At 30.7% G+C, this 18,371-nt stretch overlaps 3 protein-coding genes across 3 annotated transcripts in view; all 3 read left to right on the forward strand.

The window, feature by feature from the left end:
- The window catches only part of LOC107487405 (probable serine/threonine-protein kinase PIX13), a 5,882-nt gene extending 2,616 nt beyond the window's left edge, over positions 1-3,266 (forward strand). The window contains exons 3-6 of the mRNA XM_016108044.3: positions 1,307-1,442; positions 1,557-1,702; positions 1,856-1,979; positions 2,836-3,266. Coding sequence (XP_015963530.1) covers positions 1,307-1,442; positions 1,557-1,702; positions 1,856-1,979; positions 2,836-3,203 — 774 coding nt within the window. The 3' untranslated portion in view covers positions 3,204-3,266. The remainder of the gene's footprint in view (positions 1-1,306; positions 1,443-1,556; positions 1,703-1,855; positions 1,980-2,835) is intronic.
- Positions 3,267-13,843: 10,577 nt separating this feature from the next.
- On the forward strand, positions 13,844-14,725 carry LOC107487407 (dirigent protein 19). The gene has a single exon (XM_016108045.3). The coding sequence runs from the start codon at positions 13,902-13,904 to the stop codon at positions 14,481-14,483; it is 582 nt and encodes a 193-aa protein (XP_015963531.1). The 5' UTR covers positions 13,844-13,901; the 3' UTR covers positions 14,484-14,725.
- Positions 14,726-16,386: 1,661 nt separating this feature from the next.
- LOC107487337 (protein MODIFYING WALL LIGNIN-2-like) lies at positions 16,387-18,297 on the forward strand. Its single transcript, XM_016107953.3, has 3 exons — positions 16,387-16,888; positions 16,988-17,190; positions 17,666-18,297. Exons 1-3 carry the CDS (start codon positions 16,775-16,777, stop codon positions 17,898-17,900), a joined length of 552 nt encoding a protein of 183 aa, XP_015963439.1. The 5' UTR covers positions 16,387-16,774; the 3' UTR covers positions 17,901-18,297.
- The last annotated feature ends 74 nt before the right edge of the window (positions 18,298-18,371 follow it).

Raw genomic sequence — 18,371 nt, forward strand, 5'->3', positions numbered from 1 at the left:
AATTGGCCGAATTAATGGAAATCCTAATAATAATATAATTTAAATGGAGAGAAAGATGCATTTATATTTGAAATTAAAATATGGATTATCATTTATTTAAGATCTAGATAGCTGTGGCAATTTGGAGCCACAGATAGCTTGAAAGTCTTATCCATGAGTTTTCCATTTCCTCATTATACACGAAATAATGGAATATAAATCTATGGAAGAAAGATCAAAGGAGGTTTATGCATTCGGGTCCTACTTAAAACGGACCTGTCTTTTTCTTTACAAAACTATGTATTTTCCCACATGCATTGAATCTAAAGATGGTCTGTTAAAATACGCTGCTTTAATTTCAACACTGCTTAATCTATTGACTATTTGATTCGACATAAATTTTCAACATTTAGAAGTTGAAAATGAGTTCTTTCACTCCTCATCCCAAACCTTTTTTTTTCTTAAAAAGATATATATAGTAATAAAATAAGTAGGTATTTAATTACAATTTTTTGAAAAAACATTTTAAGAAAAAGAAATATTAAGTCTGTCTTGAGAAAAGTTTGTTATAAATTTGTAGGTCTATGAAAAAAAAATCAAATTAATTTTTAAAAAAGTAAAAGAAAAATACTCAAAATTCATCAATTATTATTATTATTTTTTGTTATTATTTTTAGTTACCAATTCAATTCTTTTAATCTAGTAATTCAATAACATATTTTTAATCCATACTTTTAAACATTGATGATTAAATGATAATAAAAAATAATAAATTCAATTTTTTTAGTTTAATAATTCATTAATATACTTTTAATCCATACTTTTAAACGTTCATAATTAAATGATAATAAAAAACAATAAATTCTAATAGTCGTATAGTATTTCTCAAATTAAAATATAGGTCCTTCAAAAATCATAATATTGGCCCTGATGATTCATTTTTTGTTAAAGAGCTGGAAATTCAGCGTTGTAGTTTTTCAATGACTTATTTGATATTTTTTCTGACTTATAAATTTATTATAATTTATCTCAAAATTGTAAGTCTATTTATCTTATTACTAAAATATATATGGTATATCCAAATTGAGCATTTTTAATCTAAAAGTTCTTAATGATTTCATATTATTTTAAGTTTTTAACATATAATTTTTGAAAAAAGAATTAGTTGGCTTTCTTTAACAAAGTCAAATCATTTCTAAAGGTAAGCACAGAATTAAAACCATATTGAATAACATACATATGCATGTATGCGTCAATCAACAACTTTTTTGTGCCTCTAAATTCCAACCATTTGACTTCGTAACTAATACATTTTGCAATAATGCAGTCAGAAGTCAGCTTCTTAGGAAGGATTTCTCACCCAAATCTTGTTAAGCTTTTGGGTTATTGTAGAGAAGCTGATGAACTTCTCCTTGTTTACGAGTTTATGCCTAAGGGAAGCTTGGAGAGCCATCTCTTCAGAAGTATGATAATCAATCTATCAATAATTAATTAATAATTACAAATTTAACTTATTGGAATGCAGGATTTGAGTTTAACTCCATTAATATTATTCTTTTTCTTTATTTCTTGCCCAGGAAACTCTAATACAACAGAACCAATTTCTTGGAACACTCGTCTCAAAATAGCCATTGATGCTGCTAGAGGCTTGGCCTTCTTGCATACTTCAGAAAAGCAAGTTATATATAGAGATTTTAAGGCCTCCAATATATTATTAGATGGGGTAAGTTTGATATATTCTAGTTTTCTTTTATTTTATTTAATTTCTGCCTTGCATGCCACGCTTATTCTCTTTGACAAACTTTATCATATATGGATGGATATTCAATTTCAGTATGGTATTGAAAAGCAAATGTTTATTTTATGATGCATACAGGATTACAATGCAAAGATTTCCGATTTTGGATTAGCTAAATTGGGGCCTGCTGGAGGAGAATCACATGTGAGTACCAGAATCATGGGCACCTGTGGTTATGCTGCTCCAGAATACATAGCAACTGGTAATTACCTATTTCACCCCATTAAGTTCATACTAAATGCATAATATAATAACGTAGGCAGAGTAATGTAATCATTGCATTTGAACATGTGATCTTAAAGTTGTATGGAGACAACTTAATTGTATTGTTTGTTTATTCTTTTTGTATTTGGATCTTCTAAATTTTATTTCTCACTTAAAAAGATAAAATATAATCTCTCACAATTTATTTTATAAATAAAAAAAAAATAAAAAAAATATATTCAAAGATAAAAAATCACACTAAAAAATAAAATTTAAAAGATCTAAATATTGATTAAAAATATGCGGCTGGACTAAATGTATTAGATTACTTACCAATATAAATTAAAATGGATGGCCTTACGTTTTTTATTAATTAATATAACACTTTAAATGTCCTCTTAATTATATTAGTGTATATATATATTCTTAATTAATTCAATGAATTGTCATTTTACATTTTTTATTAATACATATTGATTTTTCAATATAACAAAAATCATGAGTGAGTAAACAAAGTAAAATGTGGATACATATTGTCTTCAAATATTAAAAAGAAATTAATTTAGTAGTTAGCAAAATAATGTTTAACAAATCGTATTAATAAGATTTGATATTTTAATTTTTTTTATAATCTTCCAAAAAAGTGGTTAATATAATTAGTTGATATTCTTTTTAAATTAAAATTATCAAATTAATAAAAATACAATTTTTTTATTTAATAAGAAACGTTTAAGAATTAAACTAATTAAGTGAACAATGCAAACAGAATTATCCAATCCAATAATACTATATTATTATTATTATTATTATTATGTGATGAATAATTAACTATTATTATATGTTAAACTAAACAGGTCATTTGTATGTGAAAAGTGATGTGTACGGATTTGGTGTAGTGCTGCTTGAAATGCTGACAGGGCTGAGAGCACTTGACACAAAGAGACCAACAAATCAGCAGAACCTTGTTGAATGGAAGAGGCATTCACTCTCTGATAAGAAGAACATTAATAAGAACATCATGGATCCAAGAATTGAGGATCAATACTCAGTCAAAGCTGCAACACAAGCAGCTCAACTTACCCTTAAATGCCTTGAACCTGTCCCCAAGAACCGCCCTTCTATGAATGAAGTCTTGAAGTCTTTGGAATCCATTGCTGCTATCAAACATAGAACCTCCAAGAAGCCTTCCAAGAAATTAAACACCATGCATAGTGCTAATTAATAAGTAACATCATTCTCATTCAGTAAATATACTCTTAATCAATCATCATCATTTTTCAAGATATATACTCGTTTAGTTTTGTTACAACACCTTTTTTACTACTCTTGGTCTCTATTTTTTTTTTCTTTCCCCTTAGGATTAGAGACATTAGCATTGATGTATAATGATAGCCTCCATTTTTGTTGTGATTTCTGTTTTTATATTGTAGAAATAAAATTCTTAGGAAAAAGGTATGTTAGGCAATCCAACATCACTTCAAAATTTATTGAATTTTCATAATACAAGCAGCAGCTTTAAAGTAAGTTTAACTTATAAAAATATATAATTTTGATAATATCAAATGTTAAAAGATTAAGCTTGTTTGAAAAAGAAGAGAAGAGAAGAAAAAACTTAATTAATCTGAATTTATCTATACCATTTATTTCTATTACATATAAAAAAGAATGTAGACAATTTTTTTCTAAAATAGTATAAAGTATTTATAATTTGATTAATCTTATATTTATATTACACATATTTATGTACTTATTAATACATTAGTACAATATAATGTTCATTGGATTTTCGTTGATTTATCAGATATAACATACCAAAAACCTTGGAGGAACGACTTAGCTTATAAATATGATACTTGGAAGAAAAGTTAACACACAAAAGTAGTGCACTCGTAACTAAAAGTAGTACACTCTTATTACACTTCATCATTATCTAATCCAAGACTTCAACGGTCCTCATCGTAGTTTCTTCCATTCCATCACGCTGACACGGCCGAGGAATACGTTACAATATGGGATACATAGATACATAAATTTTAAAATTTGATAAGATACAGAAAAATGCATATATATATATATAATATAAAGTATTTTTTAAATAAATTTTAGTAATATTTTAATATTTTATTAATATTAAAATATAAATTAATTTTTTAATTATTTTAAATATTTTTTAATTGAATAAAATTGAACATGTTGATACGTAATAGTATTTAAGTGTGTCCAAACATATTTAAAAAAATTATTTTTTATTAAGATATGATTAGATATATTAGATACGCATCAATAATTGTTGTATCTAAAATACATAGACACCATAATTTAGTGAAGTATTCATATTTCATAGAATATAAATAATAACTATTATGAACAGCGCACAAAATATATTTTATATTTTTGGACAGGACACAAAATAAAAATTTATTTATTTTTTGCCCTGAAAAGAAGAAGAAGATGATATTCAGAATCAGACCTGTTCTGTTTTGTTGGACAGGACACACGTAAGAAGATATTCAAATTTTTGGATAGAACCAATGAACTTACAAAGGAAAGAAAAGAAAAGGACAAAGCCGAAGATAAAAAAAGGAAATAAAATTATGGAGTATATACTCATTTTGGTCCTCAAAGAATTTTAGACCGGACACTTTACTCCCCAACTAAAATTAATTACTCGATTGGTCCCTAACAATTAATTCCGTCAGTCACTTAGGTCCTTTACTCCGTTAACTCTAACGGAGGACAAAATAGTCATTGACAACTCTAACAGGGGACAAAATGGTCCCTAACAACTCTAACAAGGGACAAATGATCCCTGACCCCTTTATTTGAAAACGATACTATTCTTCTCCAATTTTTTTCATATCTCGCATAACCCTAACATTCATACTCTCCTTCTTCACCTTCACAGTCTTCTTTTCCATCTTTTCCTTCCTCCTCTTTAACTCCAAGATTAAGCCATGGTGTAATTGTCACACGTGTCGCTCCTACCTCAACATGTCATGGACTACCTACCTCGACATATCATGGACCACACACTTCCTAAATCTTTGTGACTCGTACATCCACCCCCTCTACACTTCACCCACCAAAAACATCCACTTCCACGTCTTCGATAACATCACCTCCAACCCCGACATGTCTCGATCGGAGTGGTGGACAATGTGGTCATGGTGATGATAGGGCAGAGGAGGAGGAAGATGGCAACGACGACGACGGATCTTAACAAATCAGACTTGCTGTCAAGATTCATGGGATCCCTCGAAGATGATAACTAGTTGAGAGACATACACATTAATTTCTTGAATATGAATTGGTTGAGAACAAGTTGAGAAATTTTTTCTTTATGAACATTAAATTTATAGAGTGTGCATTGTGTAGTTTGAAGTTACAGTGTTAGACTGCTAGTGTTATGCGAGATATGATGGAAATCGGGAGAGAACAGTGTCGTTTCTGAACAGAGGAGATCAGGGACCATTTTGTCCCCTGTTAGAGTTGTCAGGGACTATTTTGTCCTCCGTTAGAGTTAACGGAATAAAGGACCTAAGTGACTGACGGAATTAATTGTTAGGGACCAATCGAGTAATTAATTTTAGTTGGGGACTAAAGTGTCCAGTCTGAAATTCTTTGAGGACCAAAATGGGTATATACTCTAAAATTATGCTAGTTGCTTCCGGACTCAGACTGACCCCCTCATTAGTCCTGAATAGGGTAAGGCCCGCTTCATTTAAATGGGCCCATACATTCAAGCCCAGATTGAACTTAGCCCATTACTCTCGATCCATTCAAGCCTGCTGGTTGCCTGGAAGCCATGAGATTGTGTATCATTGAATATTACATTGGATGCAAATGGTGTTTATTATATCTGCCATGGAAGTGTTCTAGCCTATAAGGTATGATTTTATACTTATTTATTTATTTTGGAAAATATTGATTTTTGGCATACATATGAACTTCTAACAAAATGTAACTCAAAGTGGTAAGGGGATTGATTATTTCATATGCCCTTGTTTCTGTGTAGAAGAATCAGTATATCAATTCATCATAAGGTTTTATATTAGGACTCTAATTGCTTTTAGAAATCTATTAAATTGTACATGATCCAAGTCATACAGTGAACAACTCATCATAAAAATAATTTCTACTCCTAAGGCTGGATTTTCAGTTCTACGTAATTCCTTGGATTTTTTATTTTTATAAATTAAATAATATAATAATTACTAAAATAAATAATTTTAAAAATAATTGTCGAAATAAATACTCCTCTCTTATCTCATTTACAGTTGCATGTATTTTGTTCATCATGCTCTATCCAATTCGTTAGTGGACAGTACATTTGTTTTCTTTCATATTCACTTACTCTTTTTGTTTTTTGTACGGAAGTACATATGGGAGCACATAAAAATTTGAAATATAATTTAAGTGAAAAATTTTTTATATTATACACCAATAGAGTAGTGATATGTATTAGTTGGGTCATTAAATAAATCACGTATATTTAAATTATATTTTAAAATTTTAAATAGTGAGTAGTTAAAAAAGAGGTAACCGTGTTAATAGTAGACAGTTTAATGATTTTCAAGTAAACGTGTTAATCTCTACTATTTAAAATAGACTAAAATTGATCAAACATATTTATTTTAATCTCTTCTACCAATCTTTTTATGTATTAATTGTATGCAAAAAAATTTAGATTATTGATATTATTAATATTTTTTTATTATTTTTAATTTTTTTTTAAAAATACATATATCTCGTTTAACGAGATAAACACGTATCGTATACCATCTTTTATCTTGTTTAGATTGTAAACAAGATACATACAAAATTATATTGTTTATAGTATAAATAAGATAAAAAAAGAGATATTTATTTCGATAAATATTTTTAAAATTATTTATTTTGATAATAAAAATAAAGAAAACTAAGACATTATAGAGAGGAAGGGGTCAAATTTTTTTCTATTGAAAAACTCTTTTATACTTAATATTTATATCATCTTATATATATATAGGGAGGGTTTATTGTATATACATTCAGATTGATAACTTCAACATTATAGCATTATGGACGAATATTATGTACACAACACATACAGTATGGTTCGGAGAAAAGAAATAAACAAACATATGGGACTATGCACTCTTAAAATAGAGAAAAATATTGCAAAATAACTAAATAAATAAGGAAAAAATAACAAATATAAAATATGAAAATATAATTAGATAACTCAAGTAGTAATATTCACTAGAATTACTATATTAATATAATAGATATAATTAATTATTATAATAAAATATAAGAGAGAGAATAGTATGAAAGAGAGAGAAGAGTATAAGAGAGAGAATATTGTTTTATTGCTTGCTTCTGTATATTTCATTTGCCCCGTACATGTTTTTATAGGCAAATAAAATTTGCTTTTTCAAACCTCATTAATTTCCTTCAACATAAAGACTTGCTCCTTTCAACATAGGAAATTGAATTGTTCATTAATGGACATCCATTCTTATCCATAGCATCATCGTCACAACACTCCCCCTTAGATGTCCATTTAGGATTATACCTCGTTAAAACCTTACTAAAGAAAAACCCAGTGGGAAAAAACTTTAGTGAAGGAAAAAAAATACAAAATCCATTGTGATGGAGACTGCTTCATTAAAAACCTTGTCAAGAAAAATTCAATGGGAAAAAACCTTACCAAGGAAAAAAGAGTACAGTCTCCCCCTCTTGTCGACATCATTTAATGTCTCGAAATCGGCGCATCCCAATCTCGTGTACCAATCTATCAAAGGAGGATTTTGGGAGTGACTTTATAAATAAATCTGCCAGATTATCACTTGAGCAGATCTGTTGGATATTAATTGTCCATTGATTTTGAAAATCACGAGTGAAGAAGAATTTGGGAGAAATATGCTTTGTTCTATCACCTTTGATATATCCGCCTTTAAGTTGAACAATACATGCTGTATTATCTTCAAACAGTACAGTTGGAGTTATCTTCTGATCAATCAGTCCACGTGATGATAGAATATATTGGATCACACTCCTCAGCCAAAAACACTCTCGACTAGCTTCATGTATCGCGAGTATTTCAGCATGATTAGAGGAGGTTGCTGCTATCGTCTGTTTTGTGGACCTCCATGATATAGTTGTACCACCATATGTGAACAGATATCCTGTTTGAGATCTCCCTTTATGTGGATCAGACAAGTATCCAGCATCTGCATAACCAACTAATTGTGACTTGGATCCATAGGGATAAAACAACCCCTATCAACCGTCCCATGAAGATATCGAAAGATTTGTTTGATTTCACTTCAATGTCTTCTGGTTGGAGAGAAACTATATCTTGCTAGTAAATTCACAGCAAATGATATATCGGGTCGCGTATTATTAGCAAGATACATTAGCGCTCCAATGACACTAAGATATGGTACTTCAGGACCAAAGATATCTTCATTTTCTTCTTTAGGATAGAATTGATCCTTTTTCACATCCAAAGATCTTACGATCATTGAAGTACTTAATGGATGTGACTTATCCATATAAAATCTATTAAAGATCTTATCTGTATATGTCGATTGATGAATAAAGATCCCATTTTTTTTGTATGCTCGATCTGCAGGCCGAGACAAAATTGAGTCATTCCAAGATCTTTTATCTCAGACTCTTCTTTCAGAGTTTTTATAATTGTTGGAATCTCTTCAGGAGTTCCAATGATATTTAAATCATCAACGTACACAACAATTATAATGAACCCAGATGTAGATTTTTTTTATAAAAACGCATGGACAGATATCATCATTCTTGAATCTATTTTTGGCTAGATACTCAGTAAGACGATTATACCACATTCGTCCAGATTGCTTCAGACCATATAAAGATCTTTGCAATTTGACTGAGTATAACCCTTGCGAATATTCATTGGATGGTTTAGATATCTTTAATCCTTCAGAAATTTTCATATAGATATCACGATCTAATGAGCCATACAAGAAGGCTGTTACCACATCCATTAAATGCATATGCAGTTTATGATATGCAGATAAACTGACCAAATAACGTAATGTTATCGCATCCACTACAGGGAAATACGTTTCTTCATAATCTATACCGGGCCTTTGTGAAAAACCTTGTGCCACAAGTTGGGCTTTGTAGCGCACAACTTCATTTTTCTCATTTCGTTTTCTCACAATTACCCACTTGTATTCAATAGATTTTACATCTTCTGGTGTACAGACTACAGGTTCGAAGACTTCACGTTTTGCAAGTGAGTCTAATTTAGCCTTCATGGCTTCTTTTCATCTTGGCCAATCATTCCTTTGTCGACATTATTCGACTGATATTGGCTCAAGATCCTTACTTTCATGCATGATATTTAACGCCACATTATATGCAAATATTTTATGGACAATTGTCTTATTTCGGTCCCATTTCTCTCCTGTAAAGACATAATTTATCGAGATCTCGTCATTTTCACAATTTTCAGATACCTGAACGTCTTCTGGCGTTAACATTATATCATAATTTTGGACAACTGCAGGTGTCTCTACTATGTCTTTTTCAATAGGAATAGTATTTACCTATTTTCACTTTCGAGGATTTTTATCTTTGGAACCGACAGGTCTGCCACGCTTCTGACGTGAATTTGCTTCAGTGGCTATTTGTCCTACTGGGACATCAATTCGAATTGGGGCATTTTCTGCTGGTATATAAGATTTGGTTATCCTCTATGAATCAAAAAATGCATAAGACAATTCATTTGCTATTCTTTGCAAATGTATAATCTTTTGAACTTCTAGTTCACATTGCTCTGATCGAGGATCTAAATGTATCAATAATGATGCATTCTAATTTAATTTCTTTCCAGGAAGCTTATTCTCTCCCTCTAATGTTGGAAATTTTGATTCATAAAAAATGACAATCTGTAAACCGGGCTTTAAATACATCTCCAATTTGTATCTCAAGATATCTCACTATAGAGGGAGAATCATATCCAACATATATCCCCAATTTTCTTTGGGGTCCCATTTTGGTGCGATTAGGTGGTGCAATGGGAACATATATTGCACACCCAAATATTCTTAAATGGGAAACATTTAGCTGCTGGCCAAAAGCTAATTGCATAGGAGAGAACCGATGGTAACTCGTTGGCTTCAAACGAATAAGTGCTGCGGTATGTAAAATAGCATGCCCCAAACCGAGGTTGGGAGATTTGTTCTCATAAGTAAGGGTCTAGCAATTAATTGGAGGCGTTTAATAAGTGATTCTGCTAACCCATTTTGTGTGTGAACATAAGCTACTGGATGTTCAACACTTATTCCATTAGCCATACAATAAGCATCAAAAGTTTGGAAAGTAAATTCACCAGCATTATAAAGATGAATTGCTTTGATTGAATTTTCTGCAAAAATTGTGCTTTTAATCGAATAATTTGAGCCAGTAATCTCGCAAACGCCAGGTTGCGAGAAGACAATAAGCATACATGTGACCATCTCCAAGATGCGTTTATCAGGACCATAAAATATCTAAAAGATCCACATGGTAGATGAATAGGTCCACATATATCACCTTGAATCCTTTCTAGGAATTCAGGGGACTCAAATCCAATCTTTACTGGTGATGGCCTTAAAATTAACTTTCCCTGAGAACATGCAGCACAACAAAATTCACTAGATTTAAGAATCTTCTGATTCTTTAGTGAATGTTCATGGGAGTTTTCAATAATTCTCCTCATTATGGTTGTTCTCGGATGATCCAATCTATCATGCCAAGTTATGAATTCATTTGGGCTAGTAAACTTCTGGTTTACAATAATAGTATGTGATTCAATTGCACTAATCTTGGTATAATATAACCCATATGAAAGTGAGGGAAACTTTTCTAATATAATCTTTTTATTTAAATCATGAGTTGTGATACATAAATACTCATGATTTTCCTCATTCATAGTCTCAATATGATATCCATTTCGTCGGATATCTTTAAAGCTCAATAAGTTTCTTCGAGACTTTATAGACAACAGTGCATTATTTATTATGAATTTTGTTCCTCCGGAAAATAATATTATAGCTCTTCCGGAGCCTTCTATCACATTGCCTGAGCCAATAATAGTATTAACATACTCTTCTTTTGGCACAAGATGGGTAAAATATATATTACTTTTAAGAATAGTGTGCGAACTTGCACTATCCACAAGGCAAATATCTTCAGAATATGTCCTTACCATTTTTCTTCAAAAACAAATGATAATAATAATAAAATGAGTAGAAGTACATACACAATAAAATTATTCACATGAATACTTAACAAACACATACACATATCAAACTATTCCATCATTGATCAAATAGCCAATATTTCCTTCAAAATCCTCAAAGAAATTAGATACATCATAATGAGTGGTAGAATTTTCATAATTTGAAACAAAATTTGTTTCTTTTCCTTTGTCATTCTTTTTCAAGGATGCTTGATAAAGATCAACTAGGTGCCTTGGAGTACGACAGGTACGTGACCAATGGCCCTTTCCACCACAACGGAAGCACTTATCCTCAATTGATTTACTTTGCCCATTGTTTCTTTCTTTATCCCACTTCTGGTGAGATTCTTTCTTATGAATATAATTCTTCTTCCTTCCATAATTTTTCTTATTACCAAAATCTTGTCATTTACCTCTTTTGGGGTAATTTGCCGCATTTACTTCAGGAAATGGGGCGACGCCAGCTGGGCGCGCTTCATAATTTCTTAAGAGTAACTCATTGTTGCGTTCAACAACAAGAAAGTAAGAGATTAGCTTAAAAATTTTTAAATCCTTTTTCTCGATTGCTACTGCAAGAGCACATTCGAGGCATGAAAGGTTGAGAAAGTTTTCTCTAACATATCGGACTTAAGGAAGTATTTGATGATTATACCTCTCTTCAAGGTCTTTCCACAGATCTGCAGAATCTTTTAATATGGGATATTCATTTTTCAATCATACTTCAAGATGACAACGAAGAAAAATCATGGATTTGACTTTATCCTTTTGGGATGTATTATTTTCAGCCTTAATAATATCTCCAAGATCCATTAAATCAAGATGGATTTTAGCATCTAGTATCCATGATAAATAATTGTTTCTAAATATATTAAGAGCATTAATATTCAAGATGAAAGAGTTTCGACATAATAAAAATTTGTTACCTGGAGTCTTTCTAAATTTTCGATAGAGCTTCGTACTGATAACGTGTTGTAAAATAACTAAATAAATAAGAAAGAAGTAACAAATATAAAATATGAAAATATAATTAGATAACTCAAGTAGTAATATTCACTAAAATTACTATATCAATATAGTAGATATAATTAATTATTATAATAAAGTATAAGAGAGAATATTATTTTATTGCTTGCCTGTGTATATTTCATTTACCCCGTACATGTTTTTATAGGCAAATAAAATTTGCTTTTTCAAACCTCGTTTAATTTCCTTCTACTTGCTCCTTTTAACATAGGAAATTGAATTGCTCATTAGTGGACATCTATTTTTATCCATAACATCCTCGTCACAACAAAAAATAATGTTTATGTTATTTTTTTATATATTTTTATTGTATATTTTTATGGTATATAAAAAGTAAAAATATTTATCTTCTCTCACTTTTTATTAACTATTTTAAGGTATGAATCTATGTAATGTATTATGGAGATAAGTGCTTCCACTAATTTTTTTTAATAATACATAATGATGATATATATTTGCTTTTATTATATTATTAAATTATTATAAAAAATATTTTATTGTCATGATATGTATATATCATTCTTTTAAAATAGAAAAAAATACCTACAACGTATAAAAAATATTCCAACGTTCAAATCAATGTATATTCAAATAGCATTAAAAATTTAAGAAAATGATTCAATTTTCTCAAATGTAGATTAATCAAATTTGTTCTACTAAAACTAAGTCTCAATCACTAATACTATTGTGTGAACAATTAATTTACTCCAAATTCCTTTTTTTTTTCCCAGAATGCTTATCTAAATTCAAAATTCAACATGTTTATACTGGCATTTTTTTTATAGAAAAAGAATAAATAACACATGAAATCACTAGGGATTATCATGTGTATAAACTCATACCAATTTCACACAATTAGTCCAAATGTGAGCTAATGTTCACACTTGACAAATATGAATCAATTCTTCACAAATAAGCCTCTCTTTTAATATGTATATGTGGAATTTCTTCTTGTTCTGTTGATAATGAAATTTAAAGTATGCAATTGAACATAGTGGGTGAAGTTTGACTTTTCAATTTGTGTTCCAATTCACCAATCACCACTTAAACCAATTTCATTTGTGGCCGCTCCTTTTTGAAAAACTCATGTCACCTGCGTTCACTTTGTAAAGATTTTAATATGGATATGAAATCATATACTCTTAATTGCACGCAAACTAAGGTCTATACATAGCATCATATTACATCAATTTTTCAATATACCAAATTGGCAAACATGAAATATATTTGAATGGAATAGATCAAACAATAATTTCATTATATAGATAAAAGAACATTTTTCTACATGAAAATGCAGGAAAGTAATTAAGACTCCTTCAAAGTATATAGCTTCTAGAGTCACAATTCAACTACAGAGGTCTTTGGTATTTCACACAAAATTCCACAGTCAAATCCTGAGAAATCTAAGTAAACAATGAAAAAAACATTAGACTGAACATTGAACAATAACATTAAAAAATTATTAAGACTCTTACTTGGAGTCATTTTCATTGACCCAGATGCCATCCACCCATGAAGTCTCAACCACTTGTTCATATTTATGAGACTTAAACCAACCCAATTCATGCATATAATGAGAGAGATATATACATATAAAAATCAACCCTTCTTCTGAATCAAACTCAAAACAAACCTAAAAAAAATATGGCTTTTTCTTTTCATCATAATTATGCTCTTGCAATTATTATCCTTATTTTGGCTATGATCCAATTTAAGTTCACCAATGGTTCTCACCACCACCATCATCATCACCATAAACATCTCAAGTCCCTTCACTTCTCTTTGTACCAACATGAAACCATAAACAAAACAGGTTACATCATAGTAAATGGTGTCCAAGGTGGTGCTAGTGTTACTCAAACCACAACACCTTTTGGTACCCTTTTTGTGTTCCATGACCCTTTGACTCTCACTGCAAACAGAACCTCCAAAGTTGTTGGAACTTCTGAAGGGACTTCAATCACTTCAAGCTTTGATGGGTTGCAAAGCATTTCCATTGCAAAGATAACTCTGAATCTTAAGAATCATAAAGGGTCTATTTCTATTCTTGGTGATGTGAACAACATCAAGCCTTCAGATCTTCCTGTAGTTGGAGGCACCCAAGATTTTATGTTTGTGAATGGTTATGTTACTTCTTCTCCGGTTGATTTGAAGGGTCTCACCGTTGTTTATAAGGTTGAGTTTCATTTGTATTGGCCTCCATATGCAACTACTCAAGCATCTTAATTAAGATTGTTTATGTTTTTGATTTGTTGTATCATATTGTTACTTTTGTTGGATTTCTTGCTAGCTCAATAACTTTATATCCTAAGGGGACAATGTAACTATGATTTTGTTTAGTATGTTAATTTCAACTTTAGAACATTTTTAATGAGGTGTGGTCGTATGGGAAAGCTTGTCTTAGAGTTTGGTTTCTTAGATAAGCATAAATTAGTACCAATGAGTAAATTCTATTTTGTTGCTCGTTTTATACTTTTTCCAAAGAGTTTGGATAAATATGTATGATATATTTGATGATAATGTCTATTTGATCATCAATTTAGTGTTAACAAATACCTAAATAGAAAGATAAGCTAATTTTAACAAAAGGCTAACATGTTCTTTGCTTCATTTGTGGCAAAAATATTAAAACAACCCAAGACTTGTCTTCAAGATTGCTGAACAAATTTAAAAATTGAACTGTCTAAATTCTAAAACTTTGTGTTTTGATCAGAACTTAAATACTAAAACTATTAATCGTAAACAAGTATTTTTAAATGGGACTGAATTAGCTTTTCTATTTTTTTTTCTTATCAAGTGCATCTTAAAAAATAACTCTTTAAATAAATTTGGGTTACTCGAGTGGTCAGTTTATTTGTCTGTTTAAATAAATATCAAGGATTCGACAGCAGCAACTCATTGACTAATAATAGACCTTTAAATAAAACTCAAATTTTTAACAGATTAGTTCTTTGGTATGCCGAATTGGAAGAGATGACAAATTTTTTTTTAATAGAGATCAATTCTATAATTGGACTGAAAAAGGATATTTTGACTGAGCCCGTTGGATAAATATTCCCACAAATTGGGCTTGGCGATCTTTATTCAGAGATTATTTTTGCTGTGAATTTATTTTTCCCATAAAATAGTACCAAATATTCTCAACAACAGCACCCATTTGGCATTTGCATATCTTTTACAAGCGTAGTCACCAAAAAACGTATCTTTACAAGCCTTGTTTGTTGGTAATACTATTTTGATAAAGAAAGCTGCAATTAATTGCATTTGAATAAACAAGTGTTGGAGATTTAAATTTTATTTTGTGCATGCAATCCATTAATTAATGATAGATCTTTAAATGGAGTTCCAATCCACAATAAATTAATTCTTGTTCTTCTGTTAAATTGGGGAATACCTAGGCAGCCAAACAAAAAAAAGCTGCAATTTGAACATTTAAGAATCAACAAAGGCACCATCTCTCTGAACTCTGAACCATTTCTACGTTGGGAATTGGGTTTCAAACAAGGTCAAACAAACAAAACAATTAAACAAATCTTAGTCAATGGGGTTCTTTCTTACTATGTGGAGAATACGTTGATGCCTTTACATTTTTAACTCTCTCTCTCTCTCTCTCTCTCTCACACACACACACACACTTGCTCACATGCCTCCAATGGAATCAAATCAAAGTGACTTATGATTAAGAGAGTGAATCTTAAAGGAAACATCAAAGAAATAACCCTCAATATCAATAGAAAGAGAAATGTCAATTACCAAGGTGAAGGAAGGAAGAACCTAGTTTTTTAGTTTTAGAATTTTCATGGCAATGGCCCCACACAACTCAACAAAAGAGATAAGAAGCTTGTATCAGAAGTGGCATAAAGAGAACCCTCACCGCGTGAACAGCTACATCTCTTGCCTGAAAACGTGGCAACTAGCAACTAATAAAAATATATTCATACTTAATTGCTCTAATATTATTATTAGTAGTAGTTAGTACTTAGTACCAACTTAAATAAAACTTTAATTTATATGCTTTCTTCATATATATACATGCTCTGATGTTAGCTAAAATAATTATTAATTAATGAGTTACCTTTTATATTTACTATGTGGATAGCTGTTTTAAAAAATTGTGTGAAATTGACCATTTTGGCCAAATAGTTTTTTTGTTATTGATTTTGGGAGATTGTCATGCATGTGTGTATTTCATGGTAATAAACAATTTTCATCAATAGTTAATTAGCTATAAATCAAGAATGGACAGTTATGTTAGATTTGTAGCTATACAAGTTTCAAGCTAGTTGCAATTAGGAATGGTATCTCCTTCATAAAAAAATGATAGACCTATTGGGAAGGAAGTCTCAACTACCACAAAAGAAGAAGAAACTCAAAGAAGAAGAAGAACATGGCCAATACCTTCAAGGAAATAACAACAGCAGCAAAGTCATCTTTCTATTTCTTGATTTTTAGCTTCCAATATATTCTCTCTTCTCAAGTCTCATCTTCAAATAAACATTCACTCACAAATCTCAATAATGGAAACTCCAAATAGGTGTAAATTTACAGTGATCTTCTCCGTCATTATCTCCCTCACACTTGCCTTAGTTTCATGCTTATTATGTATAGCCTCTGAGATTAAGAGGAACAAGGTAGTGTACATAAAAGAGTTATTAGTTATTATTATTGGGGAATTTTGATCTTTTTAGAAATGGGTTATGATGATGCATTTGTTTTGTCCTATTTTACAGAAGGAGGATCTTAGATTCAATGGTAAACAATGTTACTTACCATCAAGCCAAGCATTTGGATTGGGGATTGCAGCTTTGGTTTGTTTAAGTTTGGCTCAGATCATTGGCAACTGTGTATTGTTCAAGAATTATTGTTCAGGAGGGAAAAGAAACTCACATTATAAGATAACACTCATTGCAATGGTTCTGCTTTTGATCTCTTGGTAGGTACCAATCTTTTTTTCATTTTTGTTAGTAGTTGTGACTTACTTCATATTAACACAAGTACATAACCAGATAAAGGAACAAACCAGATTTTGCTGAACTTTTATTAAATGCTCATAATTTACAATGTTAGAAATGACATATGGTTGCTCTAGAAGGAAGTTTCACTCTTGGAATCTAGTTCTATGAAATGGACACACCACCATCCGATCTAGTTGTCAAATCAAAATTTCTTTCTTTGTGAATTGTGATTTGGATCGGTTTTGACAATGAATACGGTGTACCATGTGTCTTGCCCTTTATTGGCCACATGTTGACAATAGTTGAATCATATAATTTTTTTCCGGAGGGAAAGCACATGAAAACCCCAGAAACATTTTTCATATAAGCAAATAATTGAGATTAGATTAGCCTTCTAAATACAATACATGACCAACATTAGACTCAAAATTTGAATGATGTGATGGTTGGCAGGCTTAGCTTTGGGATTGCAATGATCTTATTGATAACTGCCACAAGCATGAGTAAGAGGCAGCCTTATAGGATAGGTTGGTTGAATGGTGAATGCTACCTAGTCAAAAGGGGTGTTTATGCCGGCTCAACCATATTGATCCTAGTAACCGTAGGTTCGGTAATTGGTTCGGTTTTGTTAACAATAAAGGCCAATCAAACAGAACAAGATCGCAAAATACATGCACAAACAGGGTGAGGAAGAATTGATCATCCAATTATTATACTTAGAAAGATGCGTTACAAGTTGCTGAGGTAAAAATCCAAGTTTACATTCCAAAGACATGCTTCCAAAGAAATACTAATATTATAATAATAGTTGTTATTCATTAAAAAGGGTTGCCACATCCAATTAAGATGAGTTAACATGCTTGTACAATGTCCTAAGGAATAACTTTATTTTTCTTCTTCTTACACTAAAGAGAAACTTAATATGTACACATTCTCTTTGAGGTGGCCATTGCCTCGTGTAGGAACCCATTTAGGATACCATCTGCATAGATAGATAATTGGTTTGTATATCTTATGTATTTATATTCACCTGCTTAGTTGCATTCATTATTGTTTTGTTTAATAAAATTGTACTTTACAAATAACCAGAGATGAAAGGATGATATTTATTATCACAAAAAGGAATTGATTCCCGTAACCAGTCAGATGCCTAGTCCCC

Source organism: Arachis duranensis, chromosome 5 (assembly GCF_000817695.3).
Source record: "Arachis duranensis cultivar V14167 chromosome 5, aradu.V14167.gnm2.J7QH, whole genome shotgun sequence".
Classification (NCBI taxonomy): domain Eukaryota; kingdom Viridiplantae; phylum Streptophyta; class Magnoliopsida; order Fabales; family Fabaceae; genus Arachis; species Arachis duranensis.

Excerpts from the sequence above, each read along its gene's own strand:
- LOC107487407 (XM_016108045.3), top strand. The coding sequence starts at position 13,902 with ATGGCTTTTTCTTTTCATCATAATTATGCTCTTGCAATTATTATCCTT.
- LOC107487337 (XM_016107953.3), top strand. The coding sequence starts at position 16,775 with ATGGAAACTCCAAATAGGTGTAAATTTACAGTGATCTTCTCCGTCATT. Across the intron at positions 16,889-16,987 it reads CTGAGATTAAGAGGAACAAG|AAGGAGGATCTTAGATTCAA; the intron begins GTAGTGTACATA and ends CCTATTTTACAG. Across the intron at positions 17,191-17,665 it reads GTTCTGCTTTTGATCTCTTG|GCTTAGCTTTGGGATTGCAA; the intron begins GTAGGTACCAAT and ends GATGGTTGGCAG.